Source organism: Artemia sp. Qi Xiang Cuo, chromosome 1 (genome assembly GCF_049724085.1).
Source record: "Artemia sp. Qi Xiang Cuo chromosome 1, ASM4972408v1, whole genome shotgun sequence".
Taxonomy (NCBI): Eukaryota; Metazoa; Arthropoda; class Branchiopoda; order Anostraca; family Artemiidae; genus Artemia; species Artemia sp. Qi Xiang Cuo.
The window spans coordinates 80,424,654-80,446,862 of record NC_142794.1 but is presented as its reverse complement, the minus strand read 5'-3'; the positions used below and the strand labels follow the sequence as shown (position 1 = coordinate 80,446,862).

Below are 22,209 nucleotides of genomic sequence, written 5' to 3'. Positions count from 1 at the left end.
TGGTACCCCCATTCTACTCATGATCCCTTTTATGCCTCTTATACACTAAAAAAACTAAAAAAAAACTTGAAATCTGCTATCCGTTCTCAGTGCGTGCGCTTTCTGAGCTATATAATCCCTATGATCTTTATTAAAACAGTTATTAAAACAATTAAGCCAACTTGAAATCTGCTATCCGTTTTCAGTGCTTACGCTTTCTGAGCTATATAATCCCCATGATCCTTATTAAAATAGTTATTAAAACAGTTACGAGCTTAATGAATTTTGATCGACTAGTTTGAAGTGATTTTTGAGTAGTATGTTGGCGAATATAGGCTCCTCTCAAATGAAGATCTCCTTAAAAAAAACTTCTTGTGTTTGTGCATGATTCTACAATAGATAGGTATCAGATCCTTATTTACAACTATGTGGAATTCGAAGTCTTTAGGAAAACTACTAAAAAGAAAATCTTCAATTGCATGAAGCCGTTAGTCTTTAAAGCTATTCAGTTGTTTGTATCTTATGTTCTTGTTTTCTTGTTTTGTTCCTACTAAATTTTAATAGAAAAATACGTTATTTCGTGGCTTTTAAATTATGCAAATAGTTTCTACTATTTAATGGACGATTCAAGAGTATCTTGTACACTGCTTTCACTTCTGAAGAAAATCTCGTAAAAGTACACTTTTTCCACGATGTAAATACCTCGGAAACACAACCATGCTGAATGAATAGTGTCATAAAGACCCTTGAAAAGTATCATATTGAAATTGCTGCCCCATCGCAGACGCGAATCCCAGAATTTCACACTGTTGACCGAAATAACCATCTGTTCAGTTTTTTAATGGAAAAGGACGGATGAAAAATGCTGGAATGGCCCTTGCAATTTGTAAGGGAGGGACAAAATTTTCTCACAGTGGGAACCTGTTAAGCATGGCATCTTGCAAGAACGATTGGTTACTAATCTTGCAAAGATCATTGCGGTTTACATTGCACTAACGAAGCGAATGAATCACAAAGATTCTTTTTACCAGCTGTTGTACCATGTTGCTCACTAAGTCTACCGACACAATATTCTGGTTATATGTCGGGACTTAGTCGCGAAGGTCAGAAGTGATGCTCAGCATGCACCCACAGTAATGGGTGCACATGTACTTGGTGATCTGAGCAAAAATGGTGTGCGTTTCATTGATCTTTTTGCTACCCATCAATTAATTGTAAGAAGTCCTTGGTTTCCGCGCAAAACGGTTCATAAATATACACGTACTGTAATTTTCTCTTGATGGCAGGACCAAGAACCCAATAGACCAGATACTTCTTAGTAAACTCAGGATAAGTTGCCAGAAAGATGTCTGAAAACGTACCCTGGTGCGAGGTGCCTCTGAGACAATCAACTTGTGATAGCGAAGTGCAAACTCAAGCTGAAGCTCGCAGCGAAGACCCACAAAAATGTTAAAAAGTTCGATGTCGAAAAGCTTCTCAACAAGGCTGTGCGGGTGAACTATGATCTTGCACTGGAAAATAGAGTTGCCCTGATCTGGAAATTGAAGATTGTAATGTACAAAGTGTTGAAGGACTTTGGAATAAGCATGGGCACTGTTCTGTTTTTCTGAAGAAACAGAAAAAAAAACAGGGCTTGAATGAAACAGAACAGAAACAGAACAGGTCAACAAAAAACAGAAGACATGTTTCTGTTTCTGTTCTGTTTTTTGGTAAAATCAGAAAACAGCTGTTTTCGTTCAAAAAACAGCTGTTTAAGCAGCTGTTTTTTGACCACCTCAAGCTTAAAGAAGAAAAAATTTGTAAATGATATGTTTTGGTTTATTATCAGTACTATTGCAGCATTTTTCCGCCAAAAAGAACAGTTTTTCAATAAAGGGGCGAAAAATTGTTTATGCAAACAACATTGCCATCCTTTTTTATGGTTATTTTCTTCCATTTTCCCGTTCCTTTTTTCCGAAAATGCACTCTTATGTTTGTGCAGAATCTCCTTGAATTTTCAAGAAAGGAATACTAATTATTTGAGACGTTTTGAAAATAAAATAATTTTCGTCGTCAAATTGCGCAGTCAGCTCAAAGTCATTAATGTTAAAGCAGAGTCCATAGTTGCTTTGGTGGGGGACAGTCTCCCCCTCCAGACCATGCTTTCCCCTTCCCCCATCCTGATGTTTGGAAGCCATCTGAAATATTGTATGAAAGAAGAAAAATGCACGGGAAAATGACACTTCTTACCACTTTCGTTGCCTCGAAGTCAAAAATTTTCGTTGCCTCGAAGGCTTAAAACATCTTTTTAAGATTAAGTATTTCCTAGCCAATTAGTGTGTGAAAAAAAATTAAAATTAAAATTCATGGTTTAAGGGTACTTTGTATATTTTTACGGTGTTTTGCGCTAGAAAATAGTGTTCTAGGCCCTCCACCGAATTCATTCTCAAGTAAATATGTAAAATGAAATTTCTCAAATTCTGAATTTCAAAGAAACTTAGACCCTTTGCTACACAATACTTTCTTTAAGCAATCTCTTCTCTTAATAGGTTTTCAAAGGGATACAATATAAAAACAATTGAACTTTTTGATAACTTTTTTTGAAAATTTCTTTCGCTTTGCGGCAGAAAATACTTTCTCCAACCCATGCACTTGCTTCATTATAGAAAGTGTTACTACATCAAACTTTTGTTTTAAGAATACGAGTGGGCATGCTTTTCATTATTTAGGCACGTTTTCACGGTCCATTCCCAAAGGAAAAGGGGTAGTGACAACCTCGACTATCAATGTTTGAGCAAGTGCAACGTGTCTTCGGATCGGATAGCCTGTGTTGCAACCTCAATTTTTGACAGACTCCCAGCTCCCCACTCTTTTTGTCCATTACTTTCACCGCCCTCTTCTTTAGACACTGCATCGGTTTATTCAGATTCTTCAGGAAGCGTATCTTCATTTCCTGAGTTTTCAGAACAAGGAACAGAAAGACCGTCTGAATCGTTTTCAACGCTTGGATTGACGTCTTCGACTTCATCTAAGGATTCCAAGCAATCTTCTTCAGGGATGTCATTGGCTAAGTTTCGAGTGGACAAAAATCCAAGAACGCGTGCAACAGATGAATGTAGACAATGTTAGAAACATGAAGCTCAGGAAAGCTCTCATATCCTACAGGATTCGGTGACATTGTTCCCAGAATCAGTTACTGCGTGGAACATCTTATCTGTCATTGAAAACTCCCTGATTGCAACTTGGATTGCTGAAAGGATGTTAGTAGTTTTATGAGAATGCTTATGCCTCTTGAAATGTGAAAGATAGTGGTGCAACCTCTGCTTATTTCTCATCTTCCTGGGGTAATAGGCAGTGATACCTATAAAGCCGGATCCTTTTGCTGACCAGCAGTGAAAAGTCAAGGTAGTCTGAGTGGCAGATCTTAAACCAGCCTTCTGAACTTCTTTTTTTCTGGCAGCAAAACTTATGTGACGATGGACGGTTCCCCCAAATGGTGCTTTCAAGCTCCCTGTTTTGTTATTGTTTTTTTTAATACGCTGTTTCATATCTGGCTTATCAAACGTAGAAAGTTGCAATCTGTCCTTAAACAGGGTTTTGCAGCAGAGCATCCGCAGACCAGCTTGTTTTGATCGATTTGAAATAAAAAACCATCGTATTTTTGCTCTTCTTATTCCAGATTTCACTTATCCATTGCCCTATGTGTCACTTGCTTTACTATCTGGAGATCTCTCAAGGGAAGCAGCCTGACTTGATATATTTTTTTAGTTGGTTTGGGTTTGTTATTTTCTTCACCAGCCGCGTATACTTTATCTTTGTGCATATCAATTGTGTGCTTCCTTTTAAGATAGAATATAAATGTTATGGCAGAGACTCCCTTAGCCTTTAGATACGCTCTTCAGAAGTTGCACCTAATACTTCCTTTTTTCCGTAGGATATCCAGAGAGATCTCTTGGAACATCCAAGTCGTCATCAGAAAATGACATCATGCGTGTCTTAAAACAAAGATTGATTTTAGGATTTTTCACAAAATTAGAAGCACCTTCCAGTAGCCTACCATTTTGAAAATTGCACCTCCAGCCAAATATCTGACCTCTTCCACCTCAGTGGCGTTATTAGGAGAAAATGGGCCAATTTCCCCCTTAGCGGTTTCGTTTGCGCAATGAGCCAAGAAAACCTGTCGGCAAATAAAAGCAAAATGATAGCTCCTAACTACGGTTTCCTAAATACTTCAGAGAGTTTCAACTTAATACCCTTAGCCCTTCCTGAAATTTTGCTGCTACGCCCTTTTGAGAATCTGCATGCGTATAGTACATTTTGATTTAGTTTTGTATCCTTCGTAGCTTTCCCTGAAAGTTTTGACTTAGTACCCTGTTAGGTGCCTGAGATATTTCATCCGCCATTTTTATAACCTGGATGTACTGCAACGCTTTTAATTTATTTCAATGGTAGTAGAAGTAGTAGCAGTAGTAGTATTATTCGCCTTTGGAGTTTCAAAATGATGCCCGCAGCTGATCTTGAGATGTTAATGATGCGCCTTTTTGACAACCTGCATACACATTGTGCATTTTGATTTAGTTTTACACCCCCATCAACTTTTCCTGAAGTTACAACTTAATACCCATTCCGTTCCTTAGCTATTGAATTTATGTAATTTTGACAATCTGGATACACTTAAACTCTTTTGATTTAGTTCAATAGTAGTTGCTGTAGTGCCCCTGAAAGTTTCAACTTAATTCCCTCAGCCGTTCCTGATATATTACTGATACACACTTTCGACAATCAACATGTATATAGTGTGTTTTGATTTAGTTCTCATACCCTTCCCAACAGTCCCAAAAAATGTAACCTTAATACTTTTAGCTTTCTTGGGAACCCAGAGTCACGCATGCCCCTGTTTCCCAATAGCAAACACTATATGCAAACAATGGGCAACTTGCAAAACTTACAGCCCTTGCCCCAGGAACTCTGGGGGGTCAAGTCATCCCTGGAAGCATCGCTACTAAGCGTTTTGACTATTTAGAACAAAATGACAATCTCGAAATTTTAGTTTAATGTCTTTGGAGAAGATCAGAAAGAAAGGGCAAGGTGAGGGGCTGGTTGCCTTCCAATAACTTTTGACTCATTATAAGGCCACTAGAACTATTAATTTCCTTTTGAATAAGTCCCCTCGAAAGTTTATACAACTCCTGTCATACAAAGTGGCCTGGGGAAATGAATTTTAATACACTGAAGCCCCAGTTCTTTACTAAAGCAGTACTATTGTTCTGCCTATGTAGGCCAGGATTTACCAATATACCCACTAGGTCTGGTCCTAGGGGCGCACAATGTCAGGGGGCGCAATAAATTATCACGGAGTGATTTTTTTTTTCTTCACAGAAACTGGACTCCGTGATTTGTCATCAAAGTGCCAGATGCACTCCACCACCCCACTGCCTATTCACAGAAAAATCATTTTTAAAACAGCACAGGAACTCCGTGGCCACTTATAAACGGTCAGAAATCTCCCAAGAATTGCAGCTGAGAGTTCGCTGTCACCTCTCTCTGTCATTACTTTTGGCTCATCAATTGTGTTCCGTCCAGCCTTTCCACTGGCAGCATATTTTTACGCTGAAAAACATTCATCCTGCTTTTAATGTGACTGTTGACGCTGAATTTTAAAATGCAATCAGAACTTTTCCATTGCTCACACTTTTGCTTTAAAAATATTTTAAGAATGTTGTTTGAAGAATGTTGTATATAAGTTTAGAAACTTTATAAATGTGAGAATTTTTTTCTAATGTAAGGTTTATGTAATTCCCAAATATGAAATCAGATTCTTGGATTCTTAACTTTTTTTCTTCTTCTTTTTGTCTGTAACAGCAACTATTCTAAAAAGAACTTCCCAAAATTATTATACAAAGACTGGAAGCTATAAAATTCCTATTTCATTTTGAGTTTTATATAAAAATTTGCATTCCTATGGCCTTTCTGAACATTTTTTTTATCGCTTGAAAATACAGAAATTTTGCAGACAATACGAAAATTCTTGCCATTTTCTAGAACTCAACGTAGAAGTTTCCAATATTTTTACGTAGTGGTGTATCGCAAAGCAGAAAAAAAAGTTGGAAACTTATTGAATATTTTCATTCACTTTTTTCTATTTTTTTGTCGCTTCGGTTCTGTGACGGAGACAACTTTTGATAGAAGTTTGGGTAAAATTGGAAAACATGGGGTTACTAGCTCGGAAAGATGCTCTGCTCGGTGAATAAACTTAAGGTTTCGATCTACATCCTAAATTAAAGTCTAGTAATGTTATCTAAATGACAATTGCAGCCTTCCCCTGTCTGCAGGACAAAAGCTTTTGATGAAGTTTGAAAATATTGTGCTAGGTAGATGAAACTCTCTTAAATGGATGTTAAGACCAAATTAGGACATGGGAAGACATTTTCAGGCATCTGCTTCTATTCATTTCCTGCTCTTAAGGCTTGTAACGTCCTTGAATGTCGTGATTATAAAAAAAAACGCCTAATAACTGCTTAACAAAGCCTAATAACTGCTGAGCCTAAAATTTTTCTTTTTCCAAATTTACGGGCTTGTCTTAAAAGATTATTAAAACCCTAGAAGTAGGGACGGGTTGTAGGTAGGAGCTTAGAACTCCTTTGTCTGCCCTAATTTGGGGTGTGGATCCGTTCCAGAAAGTTTTATTCACTTGGTACAATAATAATCTTTTAAAGTTAGGAAATAGCCTTTTCTTCAATTTTAGCGCAGTTGGTACGTGACTCGATGCTGGTCACCAAAAGGCAGAGGAAAATAAAAGGTTTCTCATTCTAGGTGTTTTAAACGATGCTATCTTCGATGAGAATCATGATGAAATGGTTGTCGTAAAAGATATTGAAATGTTTTCCATGTGTGAACATCATCTTGTACCTTTTATTGGAAAAGTCTCTATTGGGTATCTGCCAAATAATAAAGTTCTTGGTCTAAGCAAGCTTGCGAGAATTGTGGAAATATATAGCAGGAGATTACAAGGTAAATTTTTTAATTTATTATAAATAACTGCAGTCATCTCAAAAAATTTTCCAAGATTATAAGAACCCTCTCTGTCTACCTTTATCTCTCACGCTCCCTCTCTCTCTCTCTCTCTTTCTCTCTCTTCATATTTTTCTCTCTCTCCGCCTTTTATGAAACCAAAATGGCACGCAAAAATTGCAACCCTTGAGGTTTCATTTCTCGCCCAGTAAACGCTCGGAGTTACAACATAATCAATGAATCTCATTTTTTTTCTTAACCCACATTGAAATATTCTAACATATATTTGGCCCAGCAACAAATGTTTAAACTCACCCCTTTAAGCTGGAAAACCCTCTATCTCCTTTTACCACTTGCTAGGTTGTGTACGTCCAGCCTTTTGAAAAATTAAAATTTACTGCGAAGCAAAATATGCTCTTATCTAACCTGTTATATAATTTATATTCCTTGTTGTTCAGACAATATCAATAATTTTGAACAAACAGCTGTTTGCAGCAAATTGGGAAAAAATAATAATGGCTATCGTCTTAACTTGAGTGTCAAGTGCCCAATTGGAACTTAAAGATGCAAACATTTTATCAGTGCATCAAAAAAAATATTTATTGAGGGTGCGTTCGAGAAACCTATTTTATCATTAATTATAATTAACTATTTGCTAGTGTTAATTGTCCAAAAATGAATAAAAAGCACAGATTTGACCCCTTACTAGCTTGCCAGTTGTGCGTTACTGCAATCTCAAAAGAAAGGAAAATCCAACCCGGAAATTCCTCTTAACCATCGTGTATTCTTTGGAAAATTTCCCTCTGAAAAATTCCTATCTGTGGAAGACTTCTCCTCTACGGAAAATCGCCTCTCTCCAAAAATTCTCCAACGCGAAAATTCCTCTGCGTATTAGTATCGATCGTATTTTCAAATTTAAAAGTATTTGGAAAATTTTCTCGCTGACAATTCTCCCCCGTCCTGGAAAAACTCTCGTGGAAAATTACTCGTTAAAAATCTCTCCAGAAAATCCCCCTTGCAAAAAATTTCCCCCGGAAATCCCCTCCGACAATGCCCTCCACGGAGAATTCCCCTCTACAATTCTCCTACTAGACAATTTTACCAAAATGTAAAACAGCAACAGTATTTAAATTTAAAAGTATTTGAAAAATTAGGTCACCTATCGGTTGCTGTTGGATAATCAATATCCAGAAAATGTGAATAATGTAATGTTTGAACATAAGGAACTGTCAGGTATATTCGTTAAGGGATCTCTAATTTCAGACGTTGCGAAAATAATTAAGAAGATCTTGGTGTAGGGAGGGGCAAAAAAAATTATACATAAAATTGTCGGAAGAGTGCACTCAACAAAGTCTTTAAGTTTCTTAATGATCATATGAACAGTGTAGTAATACATGCAGGATACATAGTCGCACACACAGACAAATATAATTTCGATTATATATCGATTATGTATATAGATTTGGATGTAAACAACCAAAGCTGATAACATTTTAGCTCTCTCTTAATATGAAGGTGCAAGTCCTCTCTAGAAAGAACTAACCAAATTTTTCCATTATTATATTTGTTTTGAGACGCAAATAATAGGCCTAATAAACAAGTAGTCACAAGTAATGATAATTATCTTCTGGAATGCACACTAGGTAATCTATACAATTTTATTCATTTTCAGGTGCTATGCATTTCATTCACGACAATCAAACAGTTCGTGGTAACGAACTGTAAATAAGGAGCTACTTGGCCAGATAATTACTGAAACTCGAAAAAAAAGGAATTTTGATAACAATAGATGCATCAAAACCATCGGCTTTTTATGCTGATACAAAATATATAAAATTCTTTAAGTTTATTTTTAACCATCTAAAGCTACGAGCCTGAGAACATTTGTCATATTTCCAGAAAATGGGGAAACCACCCCCAAAAAGGCAAGCGATCTTAATTAAAATCAGATTTAACATATCAGAGAATCAACCCTACTGTAGAGGTTTCAAGCTCTTATCTAAAAAAAAAATGTGAAACTTTATATTTTTGTCAGAAGATAGATCAGGGATTGTTTGCTTCATTTGTTAATTTGTTCTTTCCTTGGCGTGATCATAGCAAACTGATGCTCCTAGAAGATCAGTAGAGCTCATTTGAACGGAAACTAAAGTTCTAGTGTATTTTATAATTTCCAAAAAGATTGGAGGGTAACTAGTTCCCTCCCCTAAACTTTCCGAACACACTCGATCAAAATTTTGAGATAGTTATTTTGTTCAGTATAGTTGAAAGGTCCGATAACTATACTCTGGCGATAAAATGATCCCCAAGCCCCTATGAAAGGGCTATAACTTATGTAATTTGCCCATTGTTTACATATAATACTCATTATTGGGAAACAGATGGTAATCTTTCGGGAAGAAATTTGTTGCCGGGGGAGTATTTTCAACGCGGAGAACTTAACGTTGGGAGAAAATTTTCCAGAGGTATAACGCTGGGGGATTGAAATTTCTTGGTATGATTTGAAAAACGGTCAAATTAAATAAAAAAACAACTGTTTTCAATTCAAATTAAGGAGCTACATTGAAACTTAAAACGAACGGAAATTATTCCGTATATGAGGCTACCCCCTCTTTAATTCCTCGCTCGAGTTTACGCCTAAAGTTTGAATTTTTGTCAACATTCTGTAGGAACGACATCTGAAACACAAGGGCTGTTGAATTTGAATGAGAAGCATTTTAAAGATCTTTAAGACTTTACCGTAAAGAGTGAAGGATTGAGGAGGGGGTATTACTCCTCATATACGGAAGTTTTCTGTTCGTTTTAAGTTTTAATGTTGCTCCTTATTTTCATAACAGCAAAGACCAAACTGTCCTTCCATCATGCAAAAAACAAAACCGGGGATCTCAGAACAAAACTGAAAATTAAGGAATGGTTGCATAAATTGTGAGGCCTTGAGGCATAAATTATTATGTCGGTCTGATATCCTTCGAGCCCAGGCAAGTATCCGATAGGCTATCATTATGTCGGCAACTTGTTGGCAACAACAGTATTATAGCCTGTTAACTTAAGTTCCCCTAAATATGTGGTTGTATTAATGATATTTTAAGTAGGTTAATTTTATTTCAAATGTAATTTTGAGCTTTTTTTTTCAATCAACAGAATTAATAAAGCCCAAGCCATCTTCTCTCAACTCCACCGCCATTTGTTGAACCGACAGGATAACATTACGAAGAAATAAATTTGTGTCTGATCTGCTATGTGTTAGATCTGTTCTCTTCTCTGCAGTTGAGAATTGACCACTGAAGGTGCCTCATCTCCTTGGTATGGAAGTCTTTAACCTCCGCTGTTCACAAAAAAATCCTGAGGAGTCGATTCTCAAATCTCAAATGTTGATGTGCGTCACCGTTGCTGTAACATAGAGCCCATAGCTACGATTATCAAACTGAGAAGACTGTGTTGGCCATGTCCTGAGAAGACCCAATGACCGCGTCAGCAAGCAAGTGCTTCTAGCTGCTCCTTTGCCAGATTGGCCCAGACATCCTGGCGGTCAATAGAAGAATTGGTGGGCAACTGTCAAAAACGATCTCGATACTAGTTGTGGATTTTGAAAGTTTGACAGAAAGAGGGAGTGCTGCTGGCTCCGGTTTTCTGAAAAGCTAGCACAAGATTGAGACAAATGGGAGTCGATCATGTGGAGTCTTCTAGATGCGGGCGAGGCGTCTACGTCTGGTCCCGCAGCTAGTACAAGTGAAGTAAGTACGGTCACTAGCGTTAGATGACAAAATAATTATTTCCTTAACAGTAATTTATCGGACTCACTGATCCTGTTAGTCTGAATAATCTTGAGCTGTTTCTCTGGCTAATTTAATAATGTTGTACCAAAGTAATGTTCTAATTTGTTTGCAGTTCAGGAAAGACTTACAAAGCAAATTGCAGAATCTGTTGTCGAGGCTGTCAATCCCCGAGGAGTCGGAGTTATCATCGAAGCTTCGTAAGTGTTTATTTTCAGTTTCGTCAATGGTACTGCTTCTTTTGTTTGTGATTCACTGAAAACTAGGTATATTTTAAATAGTGTTGTTTTTTATTATAACTTACAAAACAATTTAAAAAATAAAATTAAATAATTTAAAATAAAATTTAGTCTAAATAGCATTTCGTTATTAACAAAAATAATAGTAGTGATGCCAGAATCTCTAAATTTATGGTAACTGTGACACGCAAAAAAGATACTCATCTCCCCATCCTTTATCACCATAGGTGGATGATAAGTCGAAACGGCGGTCAATTTATGATACCTATTTAAGCTACCCTCCTCTAACGATTGCCATAATTTTGATGCAAAACAACGACTTGCACTTGCTAGCTCTAGATTTTGAAGACGGGCCAGCTTCTGGAAAAACAACCATTCAACACCCACAAACTGCACTTTTTCAACAGCCTAGTCATCCGCATAGCCATGTATAGATGCTCAACATGTGCACTCAAAATTGAATACAAAATAACATTCTAACATTCGAGATTAAATGTTTCCGTCATGTTGCGAGAATCAAATACAGTTTTTGCACCTCTAATTTGAATTCCTAATGACTGCAATCCACTGAAACCATTCTTAAAAAATTAATAAGCAACAACTGTACTGATTGTCTAGTAGTAGAAAATGATCAGCCATGTCAAGCGAATGAAGCAAGCTTTCCCCTGAAAACTGACTTATGTTCTCTCTCAGTTGCCTTTGGTCACGAGGAAGACTACGAAAGGAGTTCTTTGATAACGTCAAGATAGCCTAGTTATCACGCACCGCACCAGATAGACCGATATACCAAGCCCCCTTTGCAAAAGGGGACTTGACAAAATTTGACATGATAAAAATTGCGGCCCCAAGCATGGGCGCCCATATGAAGGGCAGTGGGGGGCTCCAACCCCCCCCCCCCTGGCTGAATGATTCTGCCTTATATTTTTGTTTTGAGATTTCTATTAGGCCTGTAAAGTATTGGAAGTGCCGATTAGACCAGGTAAGCCCCCCCCCCTAAAATTCAGCTTATGGGCACCCATGGCCCCAAGACACTTTGCGGGAATGGCTGGGATCAAAGTAAGCATGAAAGTAATTCTTTAACTACAACGGCCTTCTTGCAATACTTCTTGCATCGCCATTAAACACACGCAAAATCTTTAATGTTGTTGGATCGTTAATTGATCATGGGTTTTTCAGTTTGTCCTGGGAATGTTTTTCCCCTTCAACTTCACTATTAGGGTTGTAATTTTTTGAGTTGCTCAATTTGTTTTACATTTGTTTTATACAATAAATTCAGTGACTGACTGAAATACATTCTAAGACCATACTGGCTATACATGACAAATGAAACTCAGCGAGGAAAGAAAATAACAAAATGAAAAATAAAATAAAAAAAAGGTGAAAAAACGAGGAATTTTTGTGAGGAATTATTCGCCACTGGCTGACAAAATTCCTCGTTTTTTCACCCTTTTTTTATTTTATTTTTCATTTTGTTATTTTCTTTCCTCTCTGAGTTTCATTTGTGACTGACTGATTATATTATGAACAGTCAACCAATTGTGTGTTAATTAAATGTTAAAGCAAATACAGGTAAAAACAATTTGAAGCACATTAAAGCTGCTGGGCTTCGCTAGAAGCATGACAAATATAAATACGGGATTTTTTTATTTTCTCCTTGTGCAACACTTGCTGTTTAAGAATTCCGATACATCAGTACGGGTTTGTCGATATTTGCGTGGGTGTCAAAATTATAGTAAATCGAAGGTTGCCTAAAGTTTTGGTCAGGTTTAAAGGAGACAAGTACAATTCTGTAGTTAAAAGCTAGGCTTATTTTAAGAGAATAAAAAAAGAAAAATTCGAACTGAGTTGCCCACGTTTGGTACTTTAATTCCTGGGATCGTCTTAATCATCATTATTGCTTTAGTCTGAGACCTCTCTCTGATCACTTGTATCTCTCAGATCACTATTTTGTCTGACTTTCAACTTTAGTCCCCAAAATAGACTAAAAGGGACTTGGACCTAGAAAAGAGCTGAGGGTCTTTGGTTCATCAAGATACTTGGAGCTTTGGTGTTCCCAAAGTCTCTTAAGCACTAGTTTGTTAGAAATTGGATTTGTCATTATGGAATTGGCAATTGTACATAAAGAAATTTCCTGACTAATGAAACTCTGCCATTGTATTTGATAAAGCTTGCTTGGAAGCGTTGCCGGAATTGTTCACTTCTGCCATATCGCTGTGTCAAATTATATATTGGACCAAACGAAATATTTTTCTGCACACAAAAAAAAGTAACCAGAATACTTCGGTTTTTAGTATTTCCAAAGTACGATATGTCTCAGAAATTTTAGAGATGTCTAGAAATTGCTATTAGAGGCGTCAGTTTTGAATTCTACTTGAAAATGTCCTAATGAAATATCGTAGAAAAAAACTAATAACCCTAGCTTTAGTGCTAAAAATACTTTGATTTTCATTAGATTGTAACTCAAACTCGTCTTAGTATTAAAAAGTTTCGGTTTCTTGTTTTATTTTCTCATTCCTCTCTTTTCGTTTTCCAGTCACATGTGTATGGTGATGAGAGGTGTTCAGAAGATCAATAGTAAAACAATTACTTCTTCAATGCTGGGTGAGTTCAGATCAGATTCAAAAACACGCGAAGAATTTCTGACATTCGTTAGGGGAAAGTGATGTGAATCTAGTCAAATTGCTAATATTTCGTTTACCATCTATAATAACTTTAGATAATTTTCGTAATATGTTGATAAACAACATTTCGTTCATGTCGTTAAATTTTGTTCATTATTTTTTAGTGTTAAAAAATATTTTTATTTAGAGTATTTTTGTGACTTTATATTGTTTGACAAGCTATTAAATTTTGTGACAGATTCTAATTTCTATTTTGTTTTCCTGTTGAAGAAATTTTGAATGTAAAACGTTGTAAAATCCTTATTTATTTTAGTGTCTGGTAAAATATCAAAACATAAATTTTGCTTATCAAGATATGTGGTGTAAAGCAATATTTCATGTTTGCAGAATCCTTAGGATAGAAATACATTTAAATAAGATAAAATATACAAAACGATGATCATACTTAAATGATTACAGTGGCGTAGCCAAGGAGATAATTTTTCTGTAATATTTTTCACCGATCCTAGCGGATGTTCGAATTGTTTAAAGATATGAAAATTGTATGACAATAGATTCAATATATTCCTTCTGGTTCATTAAATTAAAAAATTAAAAATCTTTTTCAACTGAAAGTAAGGAGTAAAATTAAATTTTAAAACGAACTGAAATTGTTCCGCATATAAGGGGGATTGTCCCCTCAATCCCTCGGTCTTCGCGCTAAATTTGTTTAGTACTTTTAAAAATGCTTCTGATTCTAATTAAAAAGCCCTTGTGTTTCGTAATTTGTTCTTAAAGAATTGGGACAAAAATTCAAACTTTAGCGTAAAGAACGGGATATTGAGGAGGGGACAGCCCCGCTCATATACGGAATAATCTCTATTAATTTTGTTTTAATGTTACTCCTTACTTTCAGTTGAAAAAACTTGTTCTTTTATTTAATTCCTGATCATTTTCTAATGCTGCAAACCCGCCTCCCCCTCCATGGAAAATTCCCCCTTGAAAATTTCCTCCCCAGCCCCCCCGCCCTCACAATTCCACCCCTGCTGAAAATTCCTCTTGAAAAATTTCTTGCGGACTATTCCGCCTGAAAAATTTTCCGTAGTATACTTCCATTTGAAAAAAAAAGACTTGTTTTTATTTGATTTCTGATCGTTTTTCATATAGTGCCCCTCCCCCCCCCCCGGAAATTCTCTTCCATTTAAATTCACCCGTGAAGAATTTCTCCCTTGGAAAATCCCCCCCCCCTCCGCGGGAAAATAGCTCTGATAGGACCATCTGACTGCCTTTACGCCTTCTTGCATGCCTACTTAAAACAGGTAGAGATGGCCACTTACTTATTTCTGTATTATAAGCCCTAAAAAATGTACCTTTTGTATTTGATCTACCCTCATAAAAAAAATGTTTTTAATTGTTTTATCTTTGGTGATAGACTTTTAATAAGGTGTAAAAATGAGGGGTTCTTTATTAATTATAAAACACTAAACTTAAACCACTGGTAAAATTTTAAAAAAGAAATTCCCCCCCCCCCCCGCCGACAACTTTTCTGGATAAAATAGAAAACTTCTATGCTGTTTTTGGTGCATAGCTTTAAAAATTGTAACTCAATTTAAAAAAAAAAAATGAATGAAATATTACTGAAGAGTTATCCAGTCTGCATATATTATTTAAAATATTCTAAACAAATTGAAGGTCAAATCATTCTTTGATATTCTTTATTTTATTTTTGAATTATTTGCTTATTATGAATCATATTAGTTTAAATGTATTAGTTAAGGGGCGAACGAAGTCCAGGCACTTTAACATTTTTCTTTAACATTGAAGAGATAGCCTTGAAGTGACTTGGACAGCTTTCGCCCCTTAAATAACCCTGATAATTTTTTTGGATTGTGAAGTTTGTTTAGTTTAAAACACCTTGTCAAAGATAGGAAAGTTGTGCTTAGCGTAAAATTACTTAACTAGTTAGCATAGAAAATTTTATATATAATGTGAAACCCACATAAAAATTAAGCGTATGTTTAGAAACTGGAGAAGTAGAATATATTAAGCACAGAAACGTTATAGTCGTACAATAAGTAAAAATATGCAGCCTGTAATTGTAAAAAAAAAAATCCATCAAACTAAGGAATAGTTCCTTGTTGATACTTTCGGAGTTCAATAAATTTTATGCTAAGCAGTGTTTCTTCCAAAAATAATAACAGAGAGAGTCTGTTTCTCAAGATTGTGGAGTAAAATTATGGTTACTATTTGATTATTATTGCATTATCTTTGATAAATTATTACAGCAACATTATCACCCTTGTTATTTCCTTATCATTCGTGGGCGCACATAAGGGGGACAAGGGGAACCAGCTCCCCCCCCCCCCGGCTGAATGACGCTGTCTTACATTTGTTTTAATTTAAAAAACTTTCTATAAAATAAGTTTTCAAAGAAGAGTAAAGAGCTCCATTAAGCCAAAAATGGGCAGAAATAAAGTCAAATAATCTTCCAAGCGTAAAACTACCACAAGTCACGATCAACAAATAAATGAAACTCAAAACGAACAGAAATTAGAATAAATAGCCAAGTCAAACTCAAAACGAGCAAAAATTAACGTTACTAAGGCTCACAACCTCATGCCTTTTCTCAAGACCAGAACATAATTTAGGCTTTACTAAAAGACAAAAAAAGTAATGACCGTGGATGGTCAGTTGAATATACCTATACTGATATTTATTCCTTAAAGTAAAAAAAGTGAGTAAAAAAAAGTTTTTATTTATTTAAGTAAAAAAATTGAAAAGATTTAAACATATTTTGTTTTCAGTAAAGTGCAAATTATGTTCGGGTCTTGGGAAGGCATGGGGGTTATCAGCCCTAATAATGGTAATTTTTGCTCGTTTCGAGTTTGACTCGGCTATTTATTCTAACTTCTGTTTGTTTTGAGTTTCATTTATTTATTGATAGTGATTTGTGGTAGTGTTACGCTTAGACGATTACTCGAATTCTTTTTTGCCCATTTTTGGTTTAATGGGGCTCTTTATACTTTTCTTTGAAAAACTTGTTTTGAGGAAATGGTTTTTTTAGATTATTTTCAGTTCGTTTTTCATTGACATAGTCATTTCCATTAAAAAATAATAATATTTCTTATCTTTTCGATTTTTTTTTTCTATGATAACTCATTCTTTGGCTTGCTATTCGTATGTTGGGAGAAAATTTTTCAACAATTCTTAATCCTGACACAAATAGTATTTTTTAATTTAATTTTATACCTCCTCAATCTGACCTGAAAAAATAAAACTTAATATTATCCCCAAAAGATTCTATGTATGCTCTTTGACAACCTAGATACAATTAAAATCAATTTATTTATTTAAAATTTAAGAGCAGAAGTAGTTATAATAGTTGCCCCGAAACCTTCAACTTAATAGCCCCAGTCGTTCTCGATATATTGCTGAAGTGTCTTATTGGCAACCGCAAGCACAATGCCTTTTGATTTAGTTTTAAAGTAGTAATTAGTTATATAGCATCATGGGCCAATTGCATAACTGCGGGGGGTTGACATGCCCAATATCCCTAAAGACATAGTTACTGGACCTTTCTACTATGCTGAACAAAATAGTTGTCTCAAAATTTTGACTGGATTTGTTTGGGAAATAAGTCGGCTCGAGGGACGGGCTGATGGCCCTCCAGTCGCTTTTTGCTCTTATAAAGGACACTAAAACTTTTAATTTTTAATCGAATTGGCTTGTTTAAATGTTTCAATGATATTTCTAGCTATTATAGAGTGGTACTGCCTATGATATTGCTTATATGTCTTTTTGAAAACCTGCATGTATACAGTTTTTTAGTTTAATTGGAACGCCCCCTAAACACTTCCTAGAAGTTTCATTTTAATGCTCTTAGCGTCATTAGTTATAGTATATGTAGTTGTAGTATTAAAAGTATACACATAGTGCCTTCTGGCTAGTTCAAATTCCCCCACAACTTACTCTTAAAGGTCTAACTTAATTATATAAGTTATTCTTGAGATATTGCTTTTTCACCTTTTTGAAAGTCCACATGCTCATGTTTCTTTTGATTTAGTTCAACGTCCGCATAAATATTTCTTTTATTTGATTACTGAAAACATTAGTATATCCTCATTGGACTATTGGATACAAAATGGCTATTTAACAATTTCGATCGAATGTGTTTGGGGAAAAGAGGATATCAGGGAGGGGGCCTATTTTCTCTCCATCACGCTTGATTCTTAAAATGAAGAACTATGCCTTTTCAATCAAATGAGACCACCTCTTCATAAAAACCTTACATGCCCCCGGGGCATAACTTACAACCCTTACCCCCATACTCGGGGGGGGGGGGTGTCAACCCCGAAGGCAGTTTTATGTGATCTTTTGACTATTTTTGACCAAATGGTTATCTCAAAATTTCAATTGGATGCATTTGGGGAAAATATGACGTGGGGGGGGGGGTATAACTGCCCTCCGATAAATTTGAAAAATGACACTTCAACTCCCAATTTCCAATTCAATGAGCCCCATCTGAAGTTTTACCACTGTTTTCATAAAAACTTTAAATGCTCTCGGAGCATTACTTACAACCCTTGCCCTGAGGACTGTAGGGGGTTCTCATCCTCAAATACATAATTTTTGGACTTTTAAACTACGTCAAACAAAATAAATATCTCGAGATTTTGATTAAAATTGGTTGGGGAAACGATGGGCGTGGGGGGATGGTTGCCCTCCAATCACTTTTGACTATTAAAAAAGGTACTAGCCCTTTCAATTACCAATCGATTGAGCCCTTTTTGAAGTTTCTACGACAACAACTGGCCATCTTAAAATTTCAATGAGATGCGTTTTGGGAAAATACAACGTGTGTGGGGGGGGGGGTATTTGCCCTCTGATCACTTTGACTCTTAAAAAGAGCACTATAACTTCTGATGATCAATCCAATGAACCCTCTTTGAAGTTTATACGACCACACTTTCCATAAAAACCTTATATGCCCCCAGGGCGTAACTTACAACCCTTGCCCTGAGGGTTATGTGTGTGTGTGTGGAGGGGGGGCGAGGAGGTTCATCCTCAGACATAATTTATGGACCTTTCAACTACGCTGAACAAAATGGCTACATCAAAAATTGATGGGATGTGTTTGGGTAAATGATTGTTGTACGGGGGGAGGGGGCCAGTTGACCTTCAATTACTTTTGACTGCTAAAAAGGCCAGTGGAACTTCTGATTACCAATCAAATGAGCCCCCTCCGAGGCTTATACGACCACCCTTTCTAAAAAAAACTTATTCCACAGGACATAAATTACAACCCTTGATCTGAGGGGTGTGGGGGGGGGGGGGGTTGTCATCCTCAAAGTCATAATTTCCGGACCTTTCAACTACGCTGAACAAAAGGGCTATCTCAAAATTTTGATTTGATAGGTTTGGGGAAATGATTGACGTGGAGGAGGGGGAGTTGGTTGCCTTACGAGCTCTTTTTGAAGTTCCTATGACATTTCTTTTTATAAGAAGTGCCCTGGTCTAAAAAAAAACCACAACGACATATTGTATCCACACTGCTCTTTACTTAGGCTGCGCAATCGCGCTGCCTATGATATTTTGTCTTCAGATTTCAATTATACAACATTGGAAGTGCCGATTAGACCAGGTAAGCCCCCCCCCCTAAAATTGAGGCTATGGGCGCCCATGTTATCATTATTCTTCTCATTAATGTCTTTATTATTATCATTATTATTATACTACTATTGTTCTTCGGAAGCTATGATAGTAAAATACGTTTTTTCCTATGATGCGGAATATGCCTGATAAACAAATAACTTATAATCAGAATTTCACTTACAACAAGTATTTGTACTAAATTTTTACAACCACATCAATTCTCATTAAAGATTTTATTCACACGTAAAAGATACTGGTGGGAACTTGGTTAAATGATCTTGTAGAACTTTTGGGAAAAAAGCCAGTAGTTTGAACCTTTCGCCCATTTGGTCCCTTTCTGTTAGCATTCGATAGCCAGAAATGAGATCCTTTGACTGCTCTGCTGAAGAATTCCGTAACAATCGCTGAAAAAGAAAACTGTCATGTCTTTTTTTTTGGTGAGAATAGGAGGTTAACGGAAATCTTACTAACTCTTGTTCGGATTTTCAATATTGTAACAAAGAGCTGCGAAGTGACTCTGTCTTCTCCGTTTTATTGACCAAGAGACTAGAATGGGCACTTTTTAAGGCTGTTTCAGAAACAACGAGAGGAGGAGCTTCAACTTTTAACTTTATCTCCCATCTGCCGAGTCACAAAGCAGAAATGAAGGCCTTCCAAAATTCTAAATGGCTAAATGACTAAAAATAGCCTAAAGATTACTTTATTTTAGTTCTTCTCAAGCCATATCTGACCAAAATATCGGAAACGGCATTGGCACTGCTGATAATACTTGGTGACTATGATGACTATTAAAATCAAAGAAAATTTGCAAATAAATATTTTCACGGAATTAGATATATTGTAAATATGAAATATACTTCAACCAAAACATAAGAAAAATCAATCAGCAATACAGTAATAAATCCCACAAAGACTCCATGGCCTGTAAAGGAGGGGGTCATGAAACAAAGCCTTTAAACACAGAAAGATAAAAAAGACACTTTATGGAAAATACATCTAAAATATAGAAATGAAAAAATAAGACGATAAATAAATAAAAATTATCTCCGACAGACATCGGGTATTACACATAATTTTCAGCTAAATGCATTATCAACCTCATAAAGAGGTTGATCCGTCGAGATCCTATGCCAATTCGTCAAGCGAAGGTTTAACAGATGCATAGAAAGGTAGGTGAAGGACTGGCAGCAAGTCAGGCAGTTTTATTTGCCTCACGTTGCTCTTCATTTAGCTTTAATTGGCTTTGGCAGACTTAAGGCCTTTTTTTTATAGCTACGAAAAAAAAAATGAAGAATGTTCGAAACATTATAGCACTTATACCCTGATTCTATTTGACCTTCAACATGGTGAGCATATTTTATACTAAATTTTCGTGAAATTCTTCAAAATACTAGGCATTGAAGGAAGTTCATAATTTGCCTCGGAAATAATTTATCATGATTCTTCACTAAATCGATTATTTGAATTTTCAAAACGGATAAATAAATCAAAACTACAACTTTTTGATAAATTTAATGTTGACAAGGAAGACGGATGTCTCATAACATAACATAACCCAAGACCTCAATCGATTTCCCCCCCCAAAACCTCCTGCACCTGTCAAAACTTCTCTTGGGAGAATCGACGAGCAGCTTTGATGGAATAACCTTATCAGAGAAACAGTTCCAATGATATCCAGTGCCGATTCAAGCTCAATTATATTTCTCTTTTGTAGGCACTCAACTCCTTGACAAATCAGGGCGATTCTACGTATTTGTCTCTGTTTCATTGTCTCTGAACAGCTTCTTAATAAAACTCCAATGATTAGATCTGTTCTAATCTCGACTGTCTCGATTGAAAATTGAATCATATATAAGCCAATTGAATGTATCCTCTTTTGAGTAATTTGAGATTTTACCAGTGTGGCGCTTGACTGGCGAAAATTAGATATTAAACCAAAAACGAATAACGAAAGAGCGTTTTACCAATGAACACTAAAATGTGAAGCCAAATGTACTAACTGTACTAAGATGCACCCAAATGAAACCTCTGTGGTAAAATATTTACACAGAAGAAAAAGTCTTAAAAAAAGAAAATTCTTATAGATAAATTTTTTCTATAGATTATCTATGAGAACGAATTCTTTACTGCCGGTTTGTTTACTGTTGAAGTTGATTGACATGGCATTTGAGCACCTCCTTTCCTTGCCAATATGCATAAGCACATACAGCGCTTTGTTTCGAACTTTACATTGAGAAATCACGATAGCCCCCCCCCCTTTCTGCCAACTGGTGTACATCTCGGAGCACCATGTGAGCCGAATAGTTTCAGCATTCGTGGCACATTTCTGCCACGCTTTGAAAAGTCGCGCTTGGCACGTGCCACCTGGTGTACGTGATTTCTGGAATGCTTCAGAATTGCTTCAAGGTTTTAGTTGTTGTTTTTAGTGTTGACAATTTCTATAGCAAAATCATTACTCTTAAACAATATAAACACTAAAAAAAATTCACGTGGATGGCTATGAACAGCCTAAGAAATATTGATTATTACTGGGTCTTGCAGTGTATTACGGATAATTTGGGCTACCGTAATATTGTGGTAGACGTGCCACTGAGCCTGATCAAGATTTTCAAATGGCTAAGACCCATATAAGCAGGCTGTGTCTCTTTATTGAGCCGTTAGTAGCACTATGCTCAACTATACGGCGTTATATTATTTGCTCCTAAAAATCACACCATACCCTGACTTTGGCTAATTTATGGATTTTGTGCAGGTTTTTGTCTGTTTTTCTCCATTAGTTCAGCTAGAGGGGGAAGGGGGTGTACTATCTCTAGTCTCCGCTAGGGTGCCATCTAGATAATATCTGAATGGCACCATTAGTTGAGTGCCATTGACACTATTAGACAATGGTGCCATTAGCATATACGACATATTTTATGAAGGATAAGCCAACTTGTGTTACTACGGTGTAGGGGACAAAGACTTGTCCCCCAACGCTGA

General features: G+C 36.2%; 2 protein-coding genes across 5 annotated transcripts in view; one reads left to right on the top strand and one right to left on the bottom strand.

The window, feature by feature from the left end:
- LOC148956788 (GTP cyclohydrolase 1-like) overlaps nucleotides 1-13,838 on the top strand; it is a 45,079-nt gene extending 31,241 nt beyond the window's left edge. For all 4 annotated transcript variants that reach the window (XM_089096439.1, XM_089096434.1, XM_089096445.1 and 1 more), the window contains exons 4-6: nucleotides 6,772-6,969; nucleotides 10,855-10,939; nucleotides 13,512-13,838. In XM_089096439.1, coding sequence (XP_088952565.1) covers nucleotides 6,772-6,969; nucleotides 10,855-10,939; nucleotides 13,512-13,641 — 413 coding nt within the window. In that variant the 3' untranslated portion in view covers nucleotides 13,642-13,838. The remainder of the gene's footprint in view (nucleotides 1-6,771; nucleotides 6,970-10,854; nucleotides 10,940-13,511) is intronic.
- Nucleotides 1-22,209, bottom strand: part of LOC148956787 (brachyurin-like) — a 625,076-nt gene that overhangs the window by 481,066 nt on the left and 121,801 nt on the right. The window lies entirely within an intron of this gene.